Below are 20,006 nucleotides of genomic sequence, written 5' to 3' on the forward strand. Positions count from 1 at the left end.
CCCTGCAGATGATAACTGAATTATAAGCCTACCACAACAGAAACTAGTCACTTTCCCTGGGCTGAAATGTGTTGTTCTGAGACTATAATGTAACCTACTCTCCTAATGTATCCATAGTTGAGACAGCCATTGCTGCTGTATTCAATGTTAAGACTCAACATCCTTATTGCTGAGAAAGAACATCACATGCTGCTTGCTATATGTGTCATGTCCTGGGTATAAAAATGAAACTTGTTGATGTAGAGCTTCTGGTCAGCGTCAGTGCTGCGTTGTTGTTTTCATGCTGAGCACACGTAGGTGAACGTCTGTCAATCAAAACATAGCATAGCTTACATAGCTTCTGCGCCTGTGGGGAGTTCAGTGCCAGCCGCCCTAATCTGACAGACAAGTGTTACACAGCACAGCACTGGAGGTGATGCATCACTGTGTTACTTAGTGCGGAGACTGTACTATGTACTCAAGGTAATTGCATTAGACCCTTATAATCAGAAATCCAAAATCCAATTCAAAGATGTCTGCAGGAAAGGCCGGCTCCATCGCTCCCTCACAGGTCTGTGGGCGGACTGAAGAGCCCATTGTGTCATCTTGCTCTGACTTGAGCAATCAATGTTTGGTAATGACAGAGCTGGGAAATAATTGGCCAGACTTTGTAGGAAATGAATTAGCCACTGGTGAGTAGACTCCAAAAGCTTGTTGCTTATAGACACCTGAGCTCATAGGACAGTCTCTGTCTCACACAGCGGAACTAGTTGGGAGATTATTGACCACGGGGGCTGCCTCGGGGGGATTGTCGTTATTGTGCACATTTCATTTAGTTTGCATAATGAAAACGTCAATACGTTTAAGGGGCATCACAATGAAGAACTACAATGTCACCAGCTTTGTGTGTATGTGTGTATGTGTGTGTGTTTTTTCTTTCAGTAGAATCTCGTATTCATCGTCCCTCGCTGGAAAGTGTAGTAATCCCGTCAAAGGAGATTTGATCTGCAGGGAGGAGCTTTCTTCAGCAAATTTTAGTCTGCGTTGGATCTAACGTCAACATGTGGAATTGGATGTTTGCTATTTGCACTCTCTCCGAATTCCACTTAATAACAAGCACATGGTCCTCCAATTGTTTAATAAAACGTCGTCATAAATGAACATGGTCTGTATAGTCTGAACAGGCTTAATTTTGTGCAGCTCTAACAAAACAATGTGACTTCTGCATAGGAACGATCTGACCCAGTCGGCTCCTAGTAGCCTACTATTTCTTGAAGGTGTGCTTGCTGCTTGCACTAGATTTTTGGTGATCCTTCTGTGGAATGGGTTGCATGTCAGGACCTGTTGTGTTTTTGTAACCAGGCATTCGTAGAGAGCTCTGCCGTGCGGAATGTCTGCTTTCCCAGGAGGCTGCGTCCCAGCGGCTGCCATGGGATCGACACTGACCCCCGGCATGTTTGACACTGTCGCCGCCCCAAACATTTGTTCTGTGGTGCTCCATTAACAACAAAATGAGCTGGGCAGGGCTTCCTCAAGTGGTAATGTCACGGTGTAGTCTTTGTGGTGCCACTGGACTGCCCACCGATGGTTTGCAGTTTGGTTGATGCAGATTAAGCTTCTGTTAAAATGAAATACTCAATATTGTGGCTTATTTTTGATCATGCATCTGCTGTCTGTACCTCAATGCTATAGTTTTTGAGCTTAGGGGGCCCAATGATCTGTTTTGATCCCAGGAAGAGCTCCTCACTCCTGGGCCAGGTTGTCCAAACACAGGCAGCTGCTGTGGTCAGACCGGAGGTAAGACAAGTCCCTGGAAGGGAGAGTGCCTGCCCACTGAGGGGAAATTAACAGAGGAATGCATGGAGTTCTGGACAGACGCTCTGAGAGCTTAGCCAGATGAGGGCTCGTCTCCCAGCCTCACAGCCGTGTCCTTTGTCCCACTGACAAAGCGTAGAATGATGGCTTTTCATATTGATATCAGTCCTATAAAGATCATTCTGGGGCTTTTCTCTACTTTTTTAGTTTTACAAACTAAATTGAGCTGTCATTTGGGGTAGAGTCGGACCACCTATTTAGAGAAGCCTGCGCATTCAGGTTCTTTCTGCTCTTGCAGTCAGTTTTTTTTTGTTGTTGCTATGTTTAGTGATAAAGATCTGCTTTTGAGACATTTTCTGTTCCTGTATCATGTTTTTTTCCTTTTTCTAAATGCTATAGTGAGGGAAGCATTTCTATCAGTGCGATGACTTGGTTAGCATTTTAAGAGGCTTGGGCACAACTCCAGATCATTCCATCCCATTACATCCACAATTTCTGGCTCACCCCAAGCAAACCCATGCTGTCAGACTGGTGTCAGCTGAGAAAATATCTGCTGCATAACAACTAGCACATACTGTCCTTTAAAAAAACAGAAAAAAAAACAGCAAAACTCCCTGCAGCTTCTCTGTTATTAGGATCTATGCGCATGCAGAAATCAGTGAGTGTGAAGGTGCACTGTAGGACTTGTGGATGGCGTGTCTGCAGATGACAGGTTCACAGCGGGAATCTGGCACCCACAGTCCGTAGCTGTTAGCTATCAAGGGTTTTCTGCTGTGTGTTCAGCAGACAGTGTTAACAAGGCAGCTTCTATCACTTCTGCAGCTTTTAGAGCCTCGCATCGTTCCTAGTAGGTAGCTAAGAGGCTACAGCACGCAGCAGGACCTGGCCGTCACATTTCATCAGTTGTTGACCTCTGAACCGAGAGAAACTGTAGCTGGTTCTACCCGGGAGGGAGCAGTGGTAGCTGGGAAATCTAACACCAGTATGTTAGCATTCCCCGAGCATCTGAGTTTGGGATTCTCTGCTCTGTACGTTGTGTTTACGGCCCCTGTTTGTGTAGTCTGAGAGAGAAAGCATGCAGGGAAGGCACTTAGTAGCAGTGATGGATTCCACATATGTGTGTGTGTATGGTGGGAGCGGTAACTGACAAATGTAATGTCCATGCAGTGTGTAGCCATCTTCATGTTAACCTAATGGTAGTTGACTAAAAATAGGTTTTTGTCCAAGTGGGTCAGAGGATTCTTGATTTAGTTTAGAGAGGAAAAAGTTGGCCAGGAGTAGAGTTGAAGTAGATAATGTCCTGTGTCTTGTGTGAATGCCAAGCGCTGATGATAACAACTCTACTAATAAATCATTTTAAATAGCCCTACTTACAACAGAGTGCTTAATAATTTAGAAACACTATTCTGTCAGTTCTGCTTTAGTTTCTCCGAAAAATCTCCATAGTTCCCATCTTCCTGTGCTTCCTGCACTGAAAGAAACAGAAAGTTGCTTATGTAGCAGCAGGACAGTGACACACAGACACATTTACTGACTCCTGTGTGTGCTTGTTTGTGTGAACTCTGTTTCACCCCGGTCACTGAAACCTTATAATAACAAATGGACAAATGGAGAAGATTAAGACACTGAGGTTGCGGTGCATCTCTGTGTGTGGTGTCCGTTCATAGGTGGAGGTAGCACAATGACCAGTGAAACCAGGCCCCCCCTCTTGTCCTGTGCAGGACCTACATGTGTCAGCAGCCCCCCCCCCACCCCCCGCGCCCCGACCCAGACATTTATGTCTGTCTGGGCCGCTGGCTGGCGTCTCTCCCTTTCTCTCCCTCTCTGCTTCTCTCAGCAGCCTTCTTGCCCACCTGCTGGGCCCACGCCAGCCTCCACTCCACCTCCAGACTTCAAACAGGTTGCGCTGGGAGTCAGAGTAATGGCGCTGCCCTGAGTGTGTTTACACAGGAAACAAATTAGCCTAAAAAAAATCTTCAAAAAAACCCAAAAACCTTTACTTTGCTGTTTCTTCAAACACTATAAAAGCACTCTGGACTGGATTAGCTTTAGCATGACTAAGCAAACACAACAGAGTGTGACGATGAAACACACCTACTTTCATATTTGCACATGCAGCTTATCATGAATGAGGTGTGATGCTGCTGTCGTTTATTTTATCGTCATAGAGATGCAACAAGTTACCAAAGTTGAAGAAACACTTTTTGCCTGCAACAAAATCCTCCACTATGCAAACTAGATCAGGCAGAAGTCGTGTGCTATTTCCAGAAGTGGGTTGTCAGCATTAGGCTACTGAAAATAACTGGCCATCAGTTCAGCAAGATTTTGGTAGAAACTGAATTATTGTTTTTTTTTTAGCAAAATGCTCAGAGGATGCCAGAGAGAGAGAGAGAGAGAGACCTGTGTTGCTGTGGGGCTGGCAGCCTGTTGAGAGACAGGTTGTGACTGAAAGTGCTTTTATGGTTTCTTGCTCCATCAAATTCTCTTTTCTTCTTTTTCTCTTACATTGGTCCCATCTTTTCAGTCTGCTGCTGGTGTTTTTCATGCCCTTCATTTAGATTCTGCCGGAGCCCAGTGGACTGCTCTGATCGTAGACTGTGTGGCATACGCAGCTCATTCACACCTCCCGTTGCAACACAGAGGAGGTGTGAATCTGTGAGATGCTCATTATGGTGTGTTTGTAAGCCATGAAGGCTCAATCAGGTTTGTTAGGACTGAATTTTCATACGAGCTGTATTGCACCAAACTACACCTAAAATGAAATTGATATATTTCAGCACTCATTCACCCTTTTTTTTGTAAGATGGGCACTTTCAGTACTTGTTTTAAGGACTTTATGCCTTTAGCAACAAGCCATGTTAGCAGCCTGGCTAGTCAGTCAGTTGGTTGGTTGGGTCAACACAGAGCTATAATACAGACAACCAAAAAAATATTGTAGATGCATTTATGGTCATAAGTCAATGATCCTCCAAAATAACATCATAAACTTAGATAGGGAACATTAGATGCATCACACGCTAAACACAGGTATGTTAGCATTGGCGCAGAGCTAGCTTTTAGCTCAAAGGACTGCCATGTTGTAGCCCAAACTACAGCTCTGGGTACCGTTTGTGCCACTCCAATGAAATGTGAGTTGATGAGGAATTCTATAAAAAAATCAATGTTAACAACAAGCATTAAAGCAGAAGTAAGCGGAATGTTTGTGTTAATATAAGTCTTGAATAGTTATATCTTCCGACAGCAATCACTTATATAGAGTGTTTGGTCTGAAACACGGGTCTGTCAGTCACTCTGCTCTGCTGTAAGCCGAGGAGAAAACTTTCCTTGTATCCTACAACCTTTATCCAATGAGGAGAGAGAGGCAAGGCAAGGCAAGGCAAGGCAATTTTATTTGTATAGCCCGTTTGCCAGTTTGTCTCAAAGGGCTTTACATGGCATCGTAACAACATCCTCTGTCCTTAAACCCTCACATCGACTGAGGAAAAACTCCATGGAAAACCCTTTTAACAGGGAAAAATCTGAGAAACCTCAGGGTGAGCAACAGAGGAGGGATCCCTCACCCAGGACGGACAGACGTGCAATAGATGTTGTTACAGACAAGACAGTATACAGTTTATGTCACAGAATAATGTGCGAAATATGGAAATGGGAGAGAGAACGGCATAAAGGGGCGGTCCTCTCTGTGTGTGCAGCCAAGGGATGCGCGTGAATGTGGTGACGTAGGGACGAGGGCGGGGACTGCTAACTCCATCGGCTGACAGGAAGTTAGTCAAAACCACCGGATCACTTACTTCTGCTTTAAGTACATGATGAATGAATTTTTTGTAGTTCTAGTTGCTTCAGTTGCTTCCAGGTGCTACTTCATTAATAATACTGCAAGTCTCAGATGAGTTTTCATTTAATCTGTCGGTAACAATCGTCTTGATGATTGTGTTCCACTTGGTCACAGTCGCAGTTCTCCGGTCCTCACATGGCATCTTGGCAGACGTTGAGTCTCAGTGGACCCGGAGGCTCTGCCCGGTCCTTCAGTCTCTCTCCGTCTCTGCTGAGGAGAAGGTGTTCAGGTTGGCCGTTGTGCAGCAGGGCATCTGGTTTCAGCGCCCGCCAGCAGCATGCATAATTAAGCCTAATTTCCCTGACGGTGCCTGACATGCGCCAGTCACTGCTGGGCTCAGTGCCCTGGGCTAGACTAATCCCTGGCAGTGTGGCCACACTGCTAATAGGCTGGAGGACAAATCTGTTTATTTGACACTGGGTTCACGCTCACCTGGGTTCTTATTTACTTACTCCAGATTTTTTTTTACCCTCCCCTATTCCTCAGGGCTCCATATGTAAACAAGTAATCATGTATCATGACTTTTGTTCCCAGTGGAATTACTGCTGTGTTTTGATGGGAAAATTATTATTATTTCCTCTGAAAGTCAGTGAATCTATTATTTTGTGCAGCCCTGGTCAAAAATATCTACCAAATTAATTGAAAAGCATGTAATTTTGATCATACACAGTTTATCCCTTCTTTCAAACCTGCTTACAGGCCTGTCTAATAGACAGTGAATGAAATTATCAATACAATGTGATATAATCTGACAAATACATTCAAATGCCTCGGCTCAGTTGATATTTAAGGAGAATCAATGCTAAAAACCTAACTTCTTTTTTTGTGCATGAGCTCCATGACATTTAGACTTCAGTAAGGAAAAAAAAAACTGAGGAGATTAATGTCTAAGCCTACATATTTTGTAAATGACCATCTATTTAAAATGTGTGACTAACATTAGCAAAAGCTAATGCAGAGAAAACATAAAAGAGGGGAAATGTTATTATCCCCTCTCCTCTCACACTGGCTGGGCTTTGTACAACACAGAATTACAGCCCCCCAGAATCTCTTTCAAACTTCAGCCTCATCCTGCTGATATTCCCTCAGGGAAATTAAGGATTAGCTCAGCCTTTCAAACAGGAATTCCTCAGTCAGTTCCCATGAATGTGCCCCCCTCCCAAACCAAATCAACTCTGTTTTGCCCATTCCCCTGCTATGGGCCTAAGCCCTGGCCCCCAGTTAGGTTGGTCGTGAGCCGTAGTAAGAGGATGAAGTGGATTGTCGAGCACCACTCTGACTCATGCCCTTGAGTGCCATGCTGCCAACATGCTGAGAGGACATAACACTTGGACTGCACTTAAAGCTGCTACTACAGTCAGCCCTGCTTATAGCACATTTAAATACGAAGGCAGCAAGGAGAAATAAAGAAGAAGGAAAAAACATAGGGGAGCAGGCGGCTTCATTTCCTCAGCATGGAGATCATTTTGATGGGATTAATTAACGCTCATGTCCCTGTTTAGAGCTGTAATATTATGGGAAAACCACAAAGTGAGATAATATTGCGATTTGCGGTGCATTACAACCCCCTGTTGGCTTTTCCTTGGTCATGTGACTCATGTGACTGAATGTGTTTTTGACTGACATTTTGGAACTTCTGGCCATGACGCATCAGAGTCATGACCGCTGAGTAGGTCCCCCGTCATAATGTTGACCCTTTATTACAGATTCTCTTTAAAACCGATGACTTTTGAATGTGAAAGAGAAATCTCGCAATATGTCTCATGACACAGCTGACATAAGAGAGTGGTGTCTTCCTCTTGCAAGGCTAGTTCTTACTAAGCGAGTTGTGATCCGACAGTCATTGCAATAAAATCACAGCCATGTTAATAACGCACCCGATCGCATCATGGCGTGCCCTCTTGCATCGCTGCTGTTCATCATTACTGCCCCGTGCCTGATTTTGTTAAATTCTCCAGTCGTCGCCGCTGCTCTGTTCATGTTTATGTTAATTTGTTTATGGGTTTTTTTGCTGTAAGCCGTTACATAACTCTTTTTTATCTAGGACAGCAACCAGAGGTCTGTTTCTGTCTCCCGTTTGATGTGCTCAGCGGCGGCCATGCACAAGCCAGTGGAGCTGATGCACTCTTTACTACAGATTTGGTGACTGACTGGTTCTGGGGGAAAAAAACGGAGCGGAAGTTTGGCTGTGTGATGCTTCCAGAGCTGGCATAATTACAACTCACACGTTTCCCTCTAACAGAAATGTATCCATCTCCAGCATTTCCTGCCACAACATATTCCCACTCCAGCATTTCCTCCCAAGCACACCCTGCTTTTTTTTTTTTTGCAGTGCCGTGTCTTTTTTCTGACTTGTTAACACGAGACCCAGAGGGCCTGCTCTGAGAAATAAACGGCTTAGGTTATGACTAGTAAAGTGGTGCATCCCTGTGTGTCTGTGCTCTGTCAGGCCCATTGTTCTGCAGGCTATAGAGCCCTCCAAGATACTTATTTAATGAGACGGCTCTGACTGTGTAATTGCAGGCTGCTCCGAGAGCTATTATGGGAGATGTATTTTAGGGGGGCAAAACAGCCATTACTGCGACAAAAATCGAGCCATGGTGTGTGTGTGTGTGTGTGTGAAGCAGAGTCATGTGAAGAGGCAGAGCATGCTGCCACACCTTCTAAACGCTGATTATATCATTGGATCAATTCCTACCATGCCTCTGAGTGTGTTCAACTGCTGGAGCTGATATTTTAGTTATTTATTTATTTCCCAGCAAATAGCCTGTGACGCTTCCTGGCAGAGCTCTCTCCAAAGGCTTCATACAAACAAGTTACTCGCTGCTTGCATCAAAATCCAAGTAATAAATAATGAAGGGATCCAACTGCCAAATCATCGGCTTTCATTGGTTTTTCGACAGTTTTCTATTATATATCAAAAGCCGAGTAAATTGTTTTTTTTAAGCAAAGATTTTCTTCTCTTTTTTAGAAGAATCTCTCTTTCATTCATGATTGATTCTGTGCGAGGCCCAGCTGTTTTGCTCCCATTCTCTTTCTGTATGGCAAATGACTCGGCTCTCAGATATTTGGTTCACCAGTGCTGGGATTTCCTTGTCACATGATTTATTTAGGATGTGTTAAGGTCTTTCAGAGAGCCTCCCTCCCTCACATCCCATCCCAGTCCTGGCGCTCGGCCTCACCACCAGACATCCTTTAGCTTCTTAAATTACTCATTCCATCCCTCTTCTCCGCCTCCCCTCTATCATCGCTCTCGTTTTCGTCCTCACCACAGCACAGCGCTCTTTGTAAATTAAAAGAAACAAACCAATCTGCGCTGACAGCTGAGTTCAGCTCAACTGAATGAGAGGAGAGCGATGGCGAGGATGAAGGCGGCCGGCCTTCCCCACACTTCACACCCCTCTTCGGTGCTTTCTGTGCTCTCGGTCTCCTTGCTTTGTTTGTTGTTTTGTACGCTGCATAACAAAAGCCCATTCTTCATCAGGACGTGGCTCAGAATAATCAGCCCTCGGGTTGTGTAGTTAGTGTTAAACTTGACAAAATTAGCTCATTTTAGCTGCTGCTGTCTGGTGATAGCATAGCACTTCTTCTTCTTCTGGTAACACTTTACAATAAGGGTCCCTTAATTAACGTTAGTTAGTACATTATTAAAGCAGAAGTAAGCAATATTTTTGTGTTAATATAAGTCTTAAATAGTTATATCTTCCGACAGCAATCACTTCTATAGAGTGTTTGGTCTGAAACACGGGTCTGTCAGTCCTTCTGCTCTGCTCTGAGCGGAGGAGAAAACTTTTCTCGTATCCTACAAGTTTTATCCAATGAGGAGAGAGAACGGCATGAAGGGCTGTGTGTGCAGCCAAGGGATGCGCGTGAATGTGGCGACGTAGGGATGAGGACTGTTATGGTGCGTTCAAGGCAGCCCGTAACTCGTGTTTTTCCGACCTGTGAAGTCGTACCAGTTCGATCTGGTACGAGTTCACGGGTCGGAAGTTACGAGTGGCCGTTATAGTGACTTTCACAGGTAAAACAGGTCGGAAAAACACGAGTGGGTTGCCTGGAACGCTACAAAGTCATAAGTTGTGACTTGAAGCTGTAATTTACGGTTTCAAAAGCCTGCCTGGAACGCAGCATTAGCCAAAACGACCGGATCGCTTACTTCTGCTTTAAGCATTAATATATAAACTAATGTGTTAATTAATGCTGAGTAATGCATACATAATGATAACTATTTACATTATTCAAATTTTATTATTACTAATACTTTAACTAACTTTGAGTAGTAAACATTAAGGCTACATTCATTAATGTGTTTCCTAATCCTAAGTAATACAGAATAATGATTGTTAATATATCTGTAAACAGTTAATTAATGCTTAATAATGTACTAACTAACGTTAATTAAGGGACCCTTATTGTAAAGTTTTACTCTTCTTCTTCTGGTTTGTGGTTACTCACTCATTCCTGTGGGTTGTGTGTGTGTGTGTGTGTGTGTGAATGAGAACATGAAGGTACGCCCCCGCCTGTGTGTGTGTGTGTGTGTGGGTGGGGTCGGGCAGTGTGTTATGCAGGTTGCTGTTAGAACCTGAGATAACAATCAGTCACACCCACAGGTAGAGACTTTACAGAGGGACGGGCAGCGTTTGTTTGGTGTGTGTTATGTGTATACGTGTGTGTGTGTGTGTGTATTGTGTTGTGTTATGGAAGTGTAACAATCTTCTCTGCTCTCAACAGTATCTGGAGAGGCCCCAATGTGAATTGTGTGGACAGCACTGGATACACCCCCCTCCACCACGCCGCCCTCAATGGACACAGGTGACTGATGTTTTTAATGTTGTTTATTATATGTTTGTTGTCTTTTGATGTTTGGATGTTGTTTATTGATGATTTTATTTTGATGCTCTCTTCTGTAAAGTGTCCTTGAGTGGCTTGAAAGGCCCTAACCCTCCTTTTACCCCTGGACATTTTTGTCCACCTACTCCCCACGGTCAAATGAAAGGTCACTGGGGCCTGATTTTTGTTTTGTCAAATTTTATGTTTAAATATGTAAATGAGGCAATATCTAATGAAATATGCGCTAATTTCCAGAACCGAAATCTGAACAATGGATAAAGCCCCTTTCAAAATTCTGGTTTTATTTTGTTGACATATTATAGTCAGAAGTTTTCACCGAGGGGATTTTGGATATCTCTTTTTATCACTAAAATACTGTCACCAGCCATAAACCCCATAGAGCCCCATAGAAATTTTGTGTTTTTGCAGCAAAAACAACTGGCCAGGAAGGGGTTAAAAGTTTTGAAACCCATGTCAAAAGTGATTTTCATGTTTAGTCAAGACCCAGCCCTATATGTATCACAAATATTTTGGGAGTAACTGATGTCTAAATTTTGTCCAGGGGTCATGGAAGTGGTACAAATTTTTAGGATCATCCGAGGGTTTAAATAAAATGTATTGTTGTTGTTATATATAATAATAATAATAATAATATTATTATTATTATTATTATTATTATTATTATTATTATTATTATAAAAGCCAGTTTGTGTTCATGCTGCAGGTTCAGTGAGGTCTGCCCTCCTCACAGACAATTGTCCCACTGGGAGGATAAAGATATTGATTGGCTGTTTGCTAATGTACGTGCGTGTCTATTATTCTCGTGGCCTTTTCTGACCCTCCGTGTCCCCTCGAATGACTTTTCTCAGCGAGGTGGTGGAGGCGCTGCTACGAAACGAGGCCTTCACCAACATCGCCGACAACAAGGGCTGCTACCCGCTCCACCTGGCCGCCTGGAAGGGAGATGAATATATCGTCAAACTGCTCATCCACCAAGGACCCTCGCACCCCAAACTCAACGAGCAGGTCTGAAGCTGCATTTCCTCTTCTGTTTTTTGTTTTTTTCTTGTCTTTCTTTTTTTTTTTTTTTTGGTGTGTCTGTGTGTTTATTTTTGACTTTCTCGTTTCACAGTTCCAGGTTTTGGTTTTTGAAACGTATTTACGTTACTGATATGATAGCGACTTGTGAAATGACATCAGTAGGACACTGTGGTAGCTTCGTAGCCTTTGTTTTTCAAAGTAAAACAATTTATTTCTCTTTCAGCTCCTCAGCACATTTGTTGACCTATAATGTTACAGCTGGGTTTTTTTTGTTTGTCTTTTTGCTGAGTCAGCAACTGTAGGAAGTCGACCATTTCCTCACTTTTTGTTTTGATGCAAAATTCTTATTCAGCATGGCATGATCTGTATTTGCACAAGAAGAGTGCATTAACCTCAGTGCATCATGACTTTGACTGTGTTGCTGATACCGTGACACTTGAAGTGCTTTGACGCCATGCTAGTCTGAGAAGTGCTTGTTTGCTCTAACCATTTTAACTCATGTGTTTTGTTTTATTTTTTATTATCATTTGTTCAGTTGCTTACTGCACAAGACAGCATCATCTCTTAGCCTGTCCTGTCTGGGATGAGGAGAAATGACCCGTTATGAGCATCCAGAAAATTATATAGACATCATAAACTTTATTTTTAAAATCTGTAGCAAAATCAGGCCGATGAAGAAAGTAGCTTTATAGTCTCATTCTGTGTCATTTCTCCGTGCCTGTTCATGACATCTGGTTGTTCATTAACTCAACTCTGATTTGTTTTCTCTGTTTTATTCAGTTTGACTCATTGTGATCATCATTCATTTGTTCATTGCTTGTCTGAATCAAAAACCATCGGCCTATCTTCTCTTCCTCCCACCCAGAGCTCTGTAGACCATAAAGAGTTCAAACGCTGTGGGCCCTTTGACCCCTATATTAATGCCAAGGTGTGTACACGGTGTAACATCTCCTTTTCTTTCTTTCTTTTTTTTTTTTTTTCAAAGTGCCTATTTGCTTTCCTGCTGTGTTGGCTTGCTGTGCTGTGCTGTGCTTGGGATTGGTTTGTTGCTGCTGCTGCTGCTGCTGCTGCTGCTGCTGCCGTTGCTTGCTGCTTCAGAGATATGGGGAGGCTTTTGATTTCACTGGCTATCAGTACATCTCTGTCCCCTGGCTCTCCACTCATGTTCACTTGTGATCTCCAAATTGTTATGTTTATCATAAGTGACGCTGAATTACAGCATGCCCTCCTCCACGGAGGTTAATCTTTTTTCTTACATGACGCAATATTATCATACCGACCTCTTTCATCAGGGTCAGAACTAAACTCGGCTTTGGGATGGAAAGTGGCCTACAAAGTTTAGAAAGTCTGTCTCCTCTGGGTCACAGTATTTGATTTGTCTCTGTCACTTTTCTCTCTTCTGGGTGAGGAAAAAATGGGTGAGCTGGATTTAGTAAAAACTGGTTTAATATCTGCAGCCTGGGGCTGTACGGCTGTTGTTGGCACCACACAGACAGCAATATTGACTGATTCAAACACTACTATCAATTAAAGCCCCAACAACCATTAGAGTATTAAAGAATCAACAATGGGAGGTTGAGAGATGAAGCAGCTTCCTGGAAGTCTTCTGTAACACCAGCAAACAGCACACTGCTGACTTCTGGGTACTGAGCTGTTTACTACAATTAGTGAGATGATTCCTACAATTGACGTTCAATCGAGTTCATTTTGTGCCGACTGTGAAATGGACTACAACACGCAACTAATTTATCTACTGTTTTGTCTCAGCATTAAATGAAATAATTCCATTAATCTATCAAAATCGATAATTCACCAATTTTCTACTCGCCGTCATACCATGGAAGGGTTTGGAGAACTTTCAGAGTCATTAAAATGCTTTTGGAGTTCCAGGGGGGGTCCGGCTGGCAACGGATTTTCATATAATGGCGGCGGATAGTGCTCACTTTTGAATCGTCCAAAACACACACTATGAAACATCCAAATACCTCCATACTGCTCGTCCGTACTGACCCAAGTGTCTTGAAGCTGCCCACATGGAAAAGTTGTTTGGAAAAAATTAATTTGATATCTGTTTTTAGCCTTGTTGTAGCTGTAGCTCCCATTGGCTCTGTTGATGTTTGTACGCATGCGTGTGATTTGCTGCGAGATGCAAATCTCCAATGGTTTACAACAACGAACGAAGATCTCGCAGCAAATCTGAAAAGTGAGCACTATCCGCCGCCATTATATGAGAATCCGTTGCCAGCCGGACCCCCCCTGGAACTCCAAAAGCGTTTTGATAACTCTGAAAGTTCTCCAAACCCTTCCTTGGCATGGCATGACGGTGAGTAGAAAATTGGTGAATTATCAATTTTGGGTGAAGTATCCCTTTAACATAATGACAAGTCTGCGATGAATCAGTTTCAAGAGGCAAAATGTCTGAAAAGATCAAGTTAATTTCTTACTGTTACTTTTTTTTGGACCCGGCACTGCAGTCATTTCGTTACTTATCAGCTGTGGAGGAAAAGTTAATTCCAAACCCAGCTTTTATTCTTCATCTTTCATTTATGAGACTTGTCTTTTGGTACATACAGTATAGTGTTACATCAGGCTTGTGTATATTTAAATTTGACCATCTCCTTCCTCGCATTCGGCTACAGAGGAGAGGACCGTCTCAGTCTCAGTCACAGCCCGTCTACATGAGCCGGATGCAGTTGTAGCTGCAGACACTGCAGAGTGGACAGTGTCTCTGTCAGTGTCACCTTCACAGTCAGAGCGGAGCAGCCTGAATGCTGCTACACAGCTTCATGACGGCCTCCTTTTAATGCAGATATATATATATATATATATATATATATATATATATATATATATATATATATATATATATATATATATATATATATATATATATATATATATATATAGAGCCTGGATATGTCTTACTTTCTTTTTTTCCAGTCCTTCCTGTCCATGTGATGGATTTAACATTGAGTCTTGTGGCCTGTGAAGTTTATGAATGACATTTTAATGTAAACACTTTCAGCATAGTTTTGGGACCACTACCTGGTCATGAGCCTGAATAATTGATGCTTTGTTATGAATAAATCAGAAACATGGATGCTGTGTGGACGAGGTTGTGGTTGTGGTTTGATGGCATCATGTGACTGAGCGGGCAGGAATGCACCCCACACACACACACACACACACACACACACACACACACACACACACACACACGCACTCCAGCACCAGACAGCCATCTCACGAGGACGAGGAGGAAGGGAGGTTTTCATCGTACCAGTCTCTTTGCATCAGCATCAAAGAGAGATTTCCATGCTACACTTTGCCAGTATTGAGTGTGTAAATGGATAGACCCCCCCCCCCCCACTCCACTTCACTCCACTTCTCCCTCCACCACCTCCCAGTTTGTGCTTCTGAGCTTGCGATGCTGTAGAGAGGAAGAGGTGGGACGTTGTCATAGTAACAGTGTCGGGGCTTATTGGTCGTACAGTGGTGGTGAGTTGACCCAGTGGAGAGATGTGTGTGTGTGCGCGGTGTGAGCCAGCCAGACATGAAAGGTGTGTGAAGAGGAGAAGAGGAGGAGGAGGAGGAGGAGGGGGTACATGCAGGACTCATGGAGGATTTGGAGTGGGGTGGGGGTGGGTGTGGGGTGGGGGTCCCCGTCATGGATGCACAACCTGGACTGGATCCAGTTCTCTGTCATCCCGGTCCAGGAGCAGGAAGCCAGCCAGACTAATGTTTATTCATTCCACCTCTGTGCTGCGTCCCACTGATAGCGTCCTTGGTGGTTTGGTCACTTTGATGATGTTTCAAATGCCTCATTAAGGATCTGACCAGGCCGTCTGAAGACCGGCTCACACACATTCACTATGTAATGTGTGGGAAAGAAACAGGAAAAAAACAAAACAGATGTAGACTCTGGAGCCATACAGTATCTGACAAGTCAATCGACAGAAATTTAATTAGAAACTATCGTGATAATAAGCTCAAGGCTGCAGCCAACTATTATTTTCTTTGCAGATTAATCAGGTGATTGTTTCCTAGGGTTGATTTAATTACTCTGTTGCTCTTTAAAATGTCTACAAAAAATTCCCACAATCCCAAAGTGGTATCATCAGATTACCTGAATATAATCCTCATGTCTGAATGACTGGAACCAGAGACTTTTAAAATATATATATACAGTATTGGCAACTATTGTGATTATCAATGATTAGATTTGCTTCCAGTGACTCAGATGGGAGGATTTGCATCTTTTCCTCTGAGTTAGTCACTGAAATTGATTTTCTTTAAGTTTTGAACCATGAGAGAGAGAGAAGACATTAAAAAACACAAGACATTTTTTCTGATGTAGCCTATAATTAAATTGGCCCAAAACTAATTGAATCATCAAAAAAAATAATCACCAGATGTGCTGTGTCCACTTCTGATGAATCATAATAAAATGAATCAGTAACTGCAGCCCTCTTATGACAAATTGTATTATATTTGTGTAGAATAATCATGAACACTAACTAATGCATCAAACCGTGTAAGAAAATCAATATGGGAGAACAGATTTTTACATACATTTAGTTTAGATGGCCTGGTTCCAGGAAAAACCGCATGTTGTCATTGACCTAATTTTTTTTAATTACCATATTTTCTGTTTATTACTCCATAACAAGATGTAGCCCTTGGTCTGCCCTGACCCATATCACGCTACCTTTCACCCAGCCTTCATCTTCCTATATAGGTCACATGTCTAATAGAATATATGTTTAGATGAGATCCTCTTACCCAGGCTCAGATGTTCAGGCACTCTGCCATTAACATGAGGCCGGACACTGTCATACTGTACATTACGCCAAACAGAATTTAAAAAAAAACTGATGATCAAGTAAAGTCAAATAGATGACTTTCAATAATAAAAATAGAAGTGGAGTATTCTGGCTGTGGACAGATAAAAGTGCACATTCAGACTGGACGTGGACCACGTGCCCGTGTCAGGATCTCTGAGGGCTGACGGAGGGAAAAGTTTCTGATGGCAGCAGCAGAAGTAATTTCCTCGGACTTGTTCACCTCATTATCAAGTGGAGCAGAGTTTCCCCTCCTTCCTGAAGGCACAGCGCTCGCAGTCTGCCAGCACGCTCATTTATCCCCTCTGTCTGTCACTTCAGTTGTCCAGCTCGGCCCTCAACGACACATCAGAAACCCCCTCCCTCCCCTCACCTTCTGCTCCCTGCTCGTCCTCCAAGACTCGCTCTCGTGCCGACAAACGGATGGAGCGTGTTTGAGGAGGCCTCGAGGGGACTTGTTGTTGTTATTTAACGGAAAGGATCGGGATTTCTTACTGTCGTGCTTTCGTGTATGCAAATGTTGGGGTGTGTCAGTTGTGGCCAATTGTTATGGGAGGAGAAGAGACGTAGAGTAGAGACGACATCCACTGCAAGTTCTCCATTGTGCCTCAGAGGCCTTTAAGTTAAGCAGTCCCATTTAATCAAGTGGTATATGAAGAGGAGGATTTATCTTTCCCGTAAAAACTCTGTACAGAGAATTACAATCTGTGGCATGAAGCCAGTCAGACATTCATCTCATTACAGGACTGCAACGTCTGTTTACTCTGGAGCGCGTGACAGTGTCCAAATGAAAATCCATAATCAGAGTCAGCGTTTACATTATGGTTTCTCTGCATTTAATGGAGGAACACTTGACAAATGTGGAAAAACACTGTAATTGTTTTAGTTGTTGATTAATATGTTCATTGATGTAGTTTAAAACAAAAGAAGAAGCCTAAAACAACTTTCCAGAGAAGAATCTGATGACCTCCAGCTTGCTCATTTATCCCACCAACAGTCCTGACTCTGACACAGCAAAATTAATTTCAAAATATCTATCTAATGAATCAGATAATTTACTCCTTTCAGCTCTTGCAAATACAAAACATGCATAAAAATGACAACACCATTTAGTATTTACTGGCAGCATATAAACATTACGGTTTGTACCACTCTTTTAATACATAAGTGATTATTGATGTTGACAGCAGCTATAACTCCTCCTATCTACACCCATAAATGGTGGTTAATGTTACAGATATTGAATTATTATACATTTTTGAGGATAAGAAGAATGTATTCAGGGGAGAAGTCAGAAGTGGTGACAAATAGTTAATGTTAAAATCATGGATTTTGTTATCAACAGTTAAATACAGGTTTAATGCAGATGGTTTAGATTTTAAAGCGAAGATTATGTGATTCACACATGACTGGATGATGAATAAATGATAATATGGGGAAATGGTGAGGAAACCCTCTTCTGCATCCGTGTGCGGATGTGCAGAAACCAGCAGGATTTCAGATTGTGACAGTAGATCCGGGCACGCGGCGAGCATGGGCAGCCCTTTGGCACACTAGCTGCAACAGCTGCTCAGCCCGCCCCTGCACCACCGCCGCCGCCACCACCAACAACACCCACCCCCTTTACTACTACCACTACCAGGGGCCAGGGTGACGTAACCGCTGCCTCGCTCTGCTGCCAGCCAGCCAGCGTGTCACGTGACAGAGGTCGCTAGTCAGACCATGTTACCATCTCCCAGCCCCGGGTTGTGAGAATCATAACATCCTCTGTTCTCTCTCCGTTACCGCGCTCCTCTTTCGGCCTGTCAGAATATTCTGCAGCGCAAAAAAAAACCAAAACACAATGGAGTGTAAATCTCCAGATGTTCCTGGTTAAGGCTGTGGAGTTTATCAATCAGCTGCAGACACTCAGTGGAGATCTTAATCTCCTCTTGTTTGACATGCGCTGCTGAGGTCTAAATCAGGATGAGGTTTTATGCCGTCTGCAGCAGCACAGTAAAGACAGGATTTTCATAAAAACATGGACTGTCCAGGAAGTCTTGGCCGTGCCGTATGAATTCTAATCCCCCTCCCAGCAAGGCTGCGAGTCATTGGTGCCATTTTGCGTAATAGCCTTCAGGGCTCTGTCTTGTTAGTACATGATTGTTTGACTGCTCATGCGGCCTGTGGTGCTGCGGTGGAGATAAGGCTGATCCTCATCTGTATTGAAAGAGATTTTATGCAGAGTCCTTCTTATATAAGAATATGAAAGTGTTGCACTGAAAATCACAAATTCATTTAGTATGGTGATGTCTTAAAATGGGATTGCAGCTTCTTTTTCTTTTCTTTTTTTATCTTGCAGGGTTCAGTCTGTTGTTGTCAGTTAAAAAAACCAAGCTACAGATATATTGTCACACTTCTACCATGTTTACTACTTAATTGAGTTAATGACTATATATATTTGTCTCTGTCTAATATGTAAATATCAAATAATCTTAACTCTAAATAGATCTTGAGTTGGATATAAAATCTTAAATTGCCTCTATGGTCCATCCTCTGTGTAGGTTATGTTTAGCAAAGAACAGATTAAACCAAGATTGAAAACACCGGTGGTGGATGTGTCGGAGAGTTCCCCTCAGCGAGAGGCCCCGTGTGTGAGAAACATACCAAGCATACCTTGGATCAGAGAAGGCAAGGCCGGTCTTGATGTCACACGGCTGCGTGTGTGTTTCCTATCTGTGAGTCAAGTGGCTGGTCGGCCATGTTTAATCTGATCAGATGCTGGTTGACACGTGGAAACGGAGCACTGACCAGCGACACTCGGTGTGAACGTGACCACTGACTCAAACGTATCAGTCCCTCAGGTGTGTGTGTGTTTGTTGTGTATTGATGCTTCATGTAAATCAGTGCATGTTAGATTCACTGTAACCACCTCTAAGGCAGCAGCAGACCTGTGAGTCATGCTGATGTAATCACAGCATGTGTTTGCCCCGCTGCAGTCACTCAGAGTAAATCTGTCGAAAAACTTGTGACTAATGCGCGATGATGGAAGACATCACAGATCAAAGATGCTCTCTTTACAGGCAGCCATCGCTCTCTTGCTCTTTTAAACCTTTTTTTTTCTCGTTGTTTTTTTTTTTTTCTATTCAGCTCGGTTCACCCAGGATGAATGTGTTTTTTTTGTTTCGCTTTGTTTTGTTTTTTTTCTCGGTCAGCCTCTGTGCCTCCTCTTTTGACAGGCAGGTGTCGTTTTTGTCTCTCTAAGCCCCGCCTCCTCTCCCTCTCAAGCTGTGGCCTGTGCTTTTGCCGGTGCACAACAATACTCACTCTCGCTCTTTATCCCGCTCGCTCCCTGAAAACAATGAAGGAGATACCTGCTGATCCCATCTGGCGCCAGGTCTTTGTGCAACTCCCAGTGACAGGGGCCAACTGACACCTGTCTAAAGCTGCCCTGTTGCCCCCCACACCCCCTGCCTCCCTCCCTCCACACGATGCCCTGTCTTCTGTGGCACAGCTGGGATGTTCCTCTGGGAGTTGCCCAACCTGGCATCATGCATGTCCGTGTTGGGTAGGGTGAGTGGGGGGGCTTCTCATGCCAGCTGTCAGCCCTTTGTAGGTGGCTCAGTGTGTCTGGATGGAATGACCGACTCTCGGAGCATGTGCCTCCACAATGGCTGACATTTTCT

The 20,006-nt window shown here is 43.4% G+C and overlaps 1 protein-coding gene across 10 annotated transcripts in view; it reads left to right on the forward strand.

Moving 5' to 3' along the window:
- anks1aa (ankyrin repeat and sterile alpha motif domain containing 1Aa) overlaps positions 1-20,006 on the forward strand; it is a 69,672-nt gene that overhangs the window by 1,736 nt on the left and 47,930 nt on the right. For 7 of the 10 annotated variants that reach the window (XM_085782494.1, XM_085782499.1, XM_085782498.1 and 4 more), the window contains exons 2-4: positions 10,361-10,441; positions 11,329-11,485; positions 12,366-12,428. In XM_085782494.1, coding sequence (XP_085638620.1) covers positions 10,361-10,441; positions 11,329-11,485; positions 12,366-12,428 — 301 coding nt within the window. The remainder of the gene's footprint in view (positions 1-10,360; positions 10,442-11,328; positions 11,486-12,365; positions 12,429-20,006) is intronic. The other 3 variants (XM_085782501.1, XM_085782496.1, XM_085782495.1) reach the window with 1 other exon arrangement.

Source organism: Trachurus japonicus, chromosome 7 (assembly GCF_045865225.1).
Source record: "Trachurus japonicus isolate A0001 chromosome 7, Traja_1.0".
NCBI lineage: Eukaryota > Metazoa > Chordata > Actinopteri > Carangiformes > Carangidae > Trachurus > Trachurus japonicus.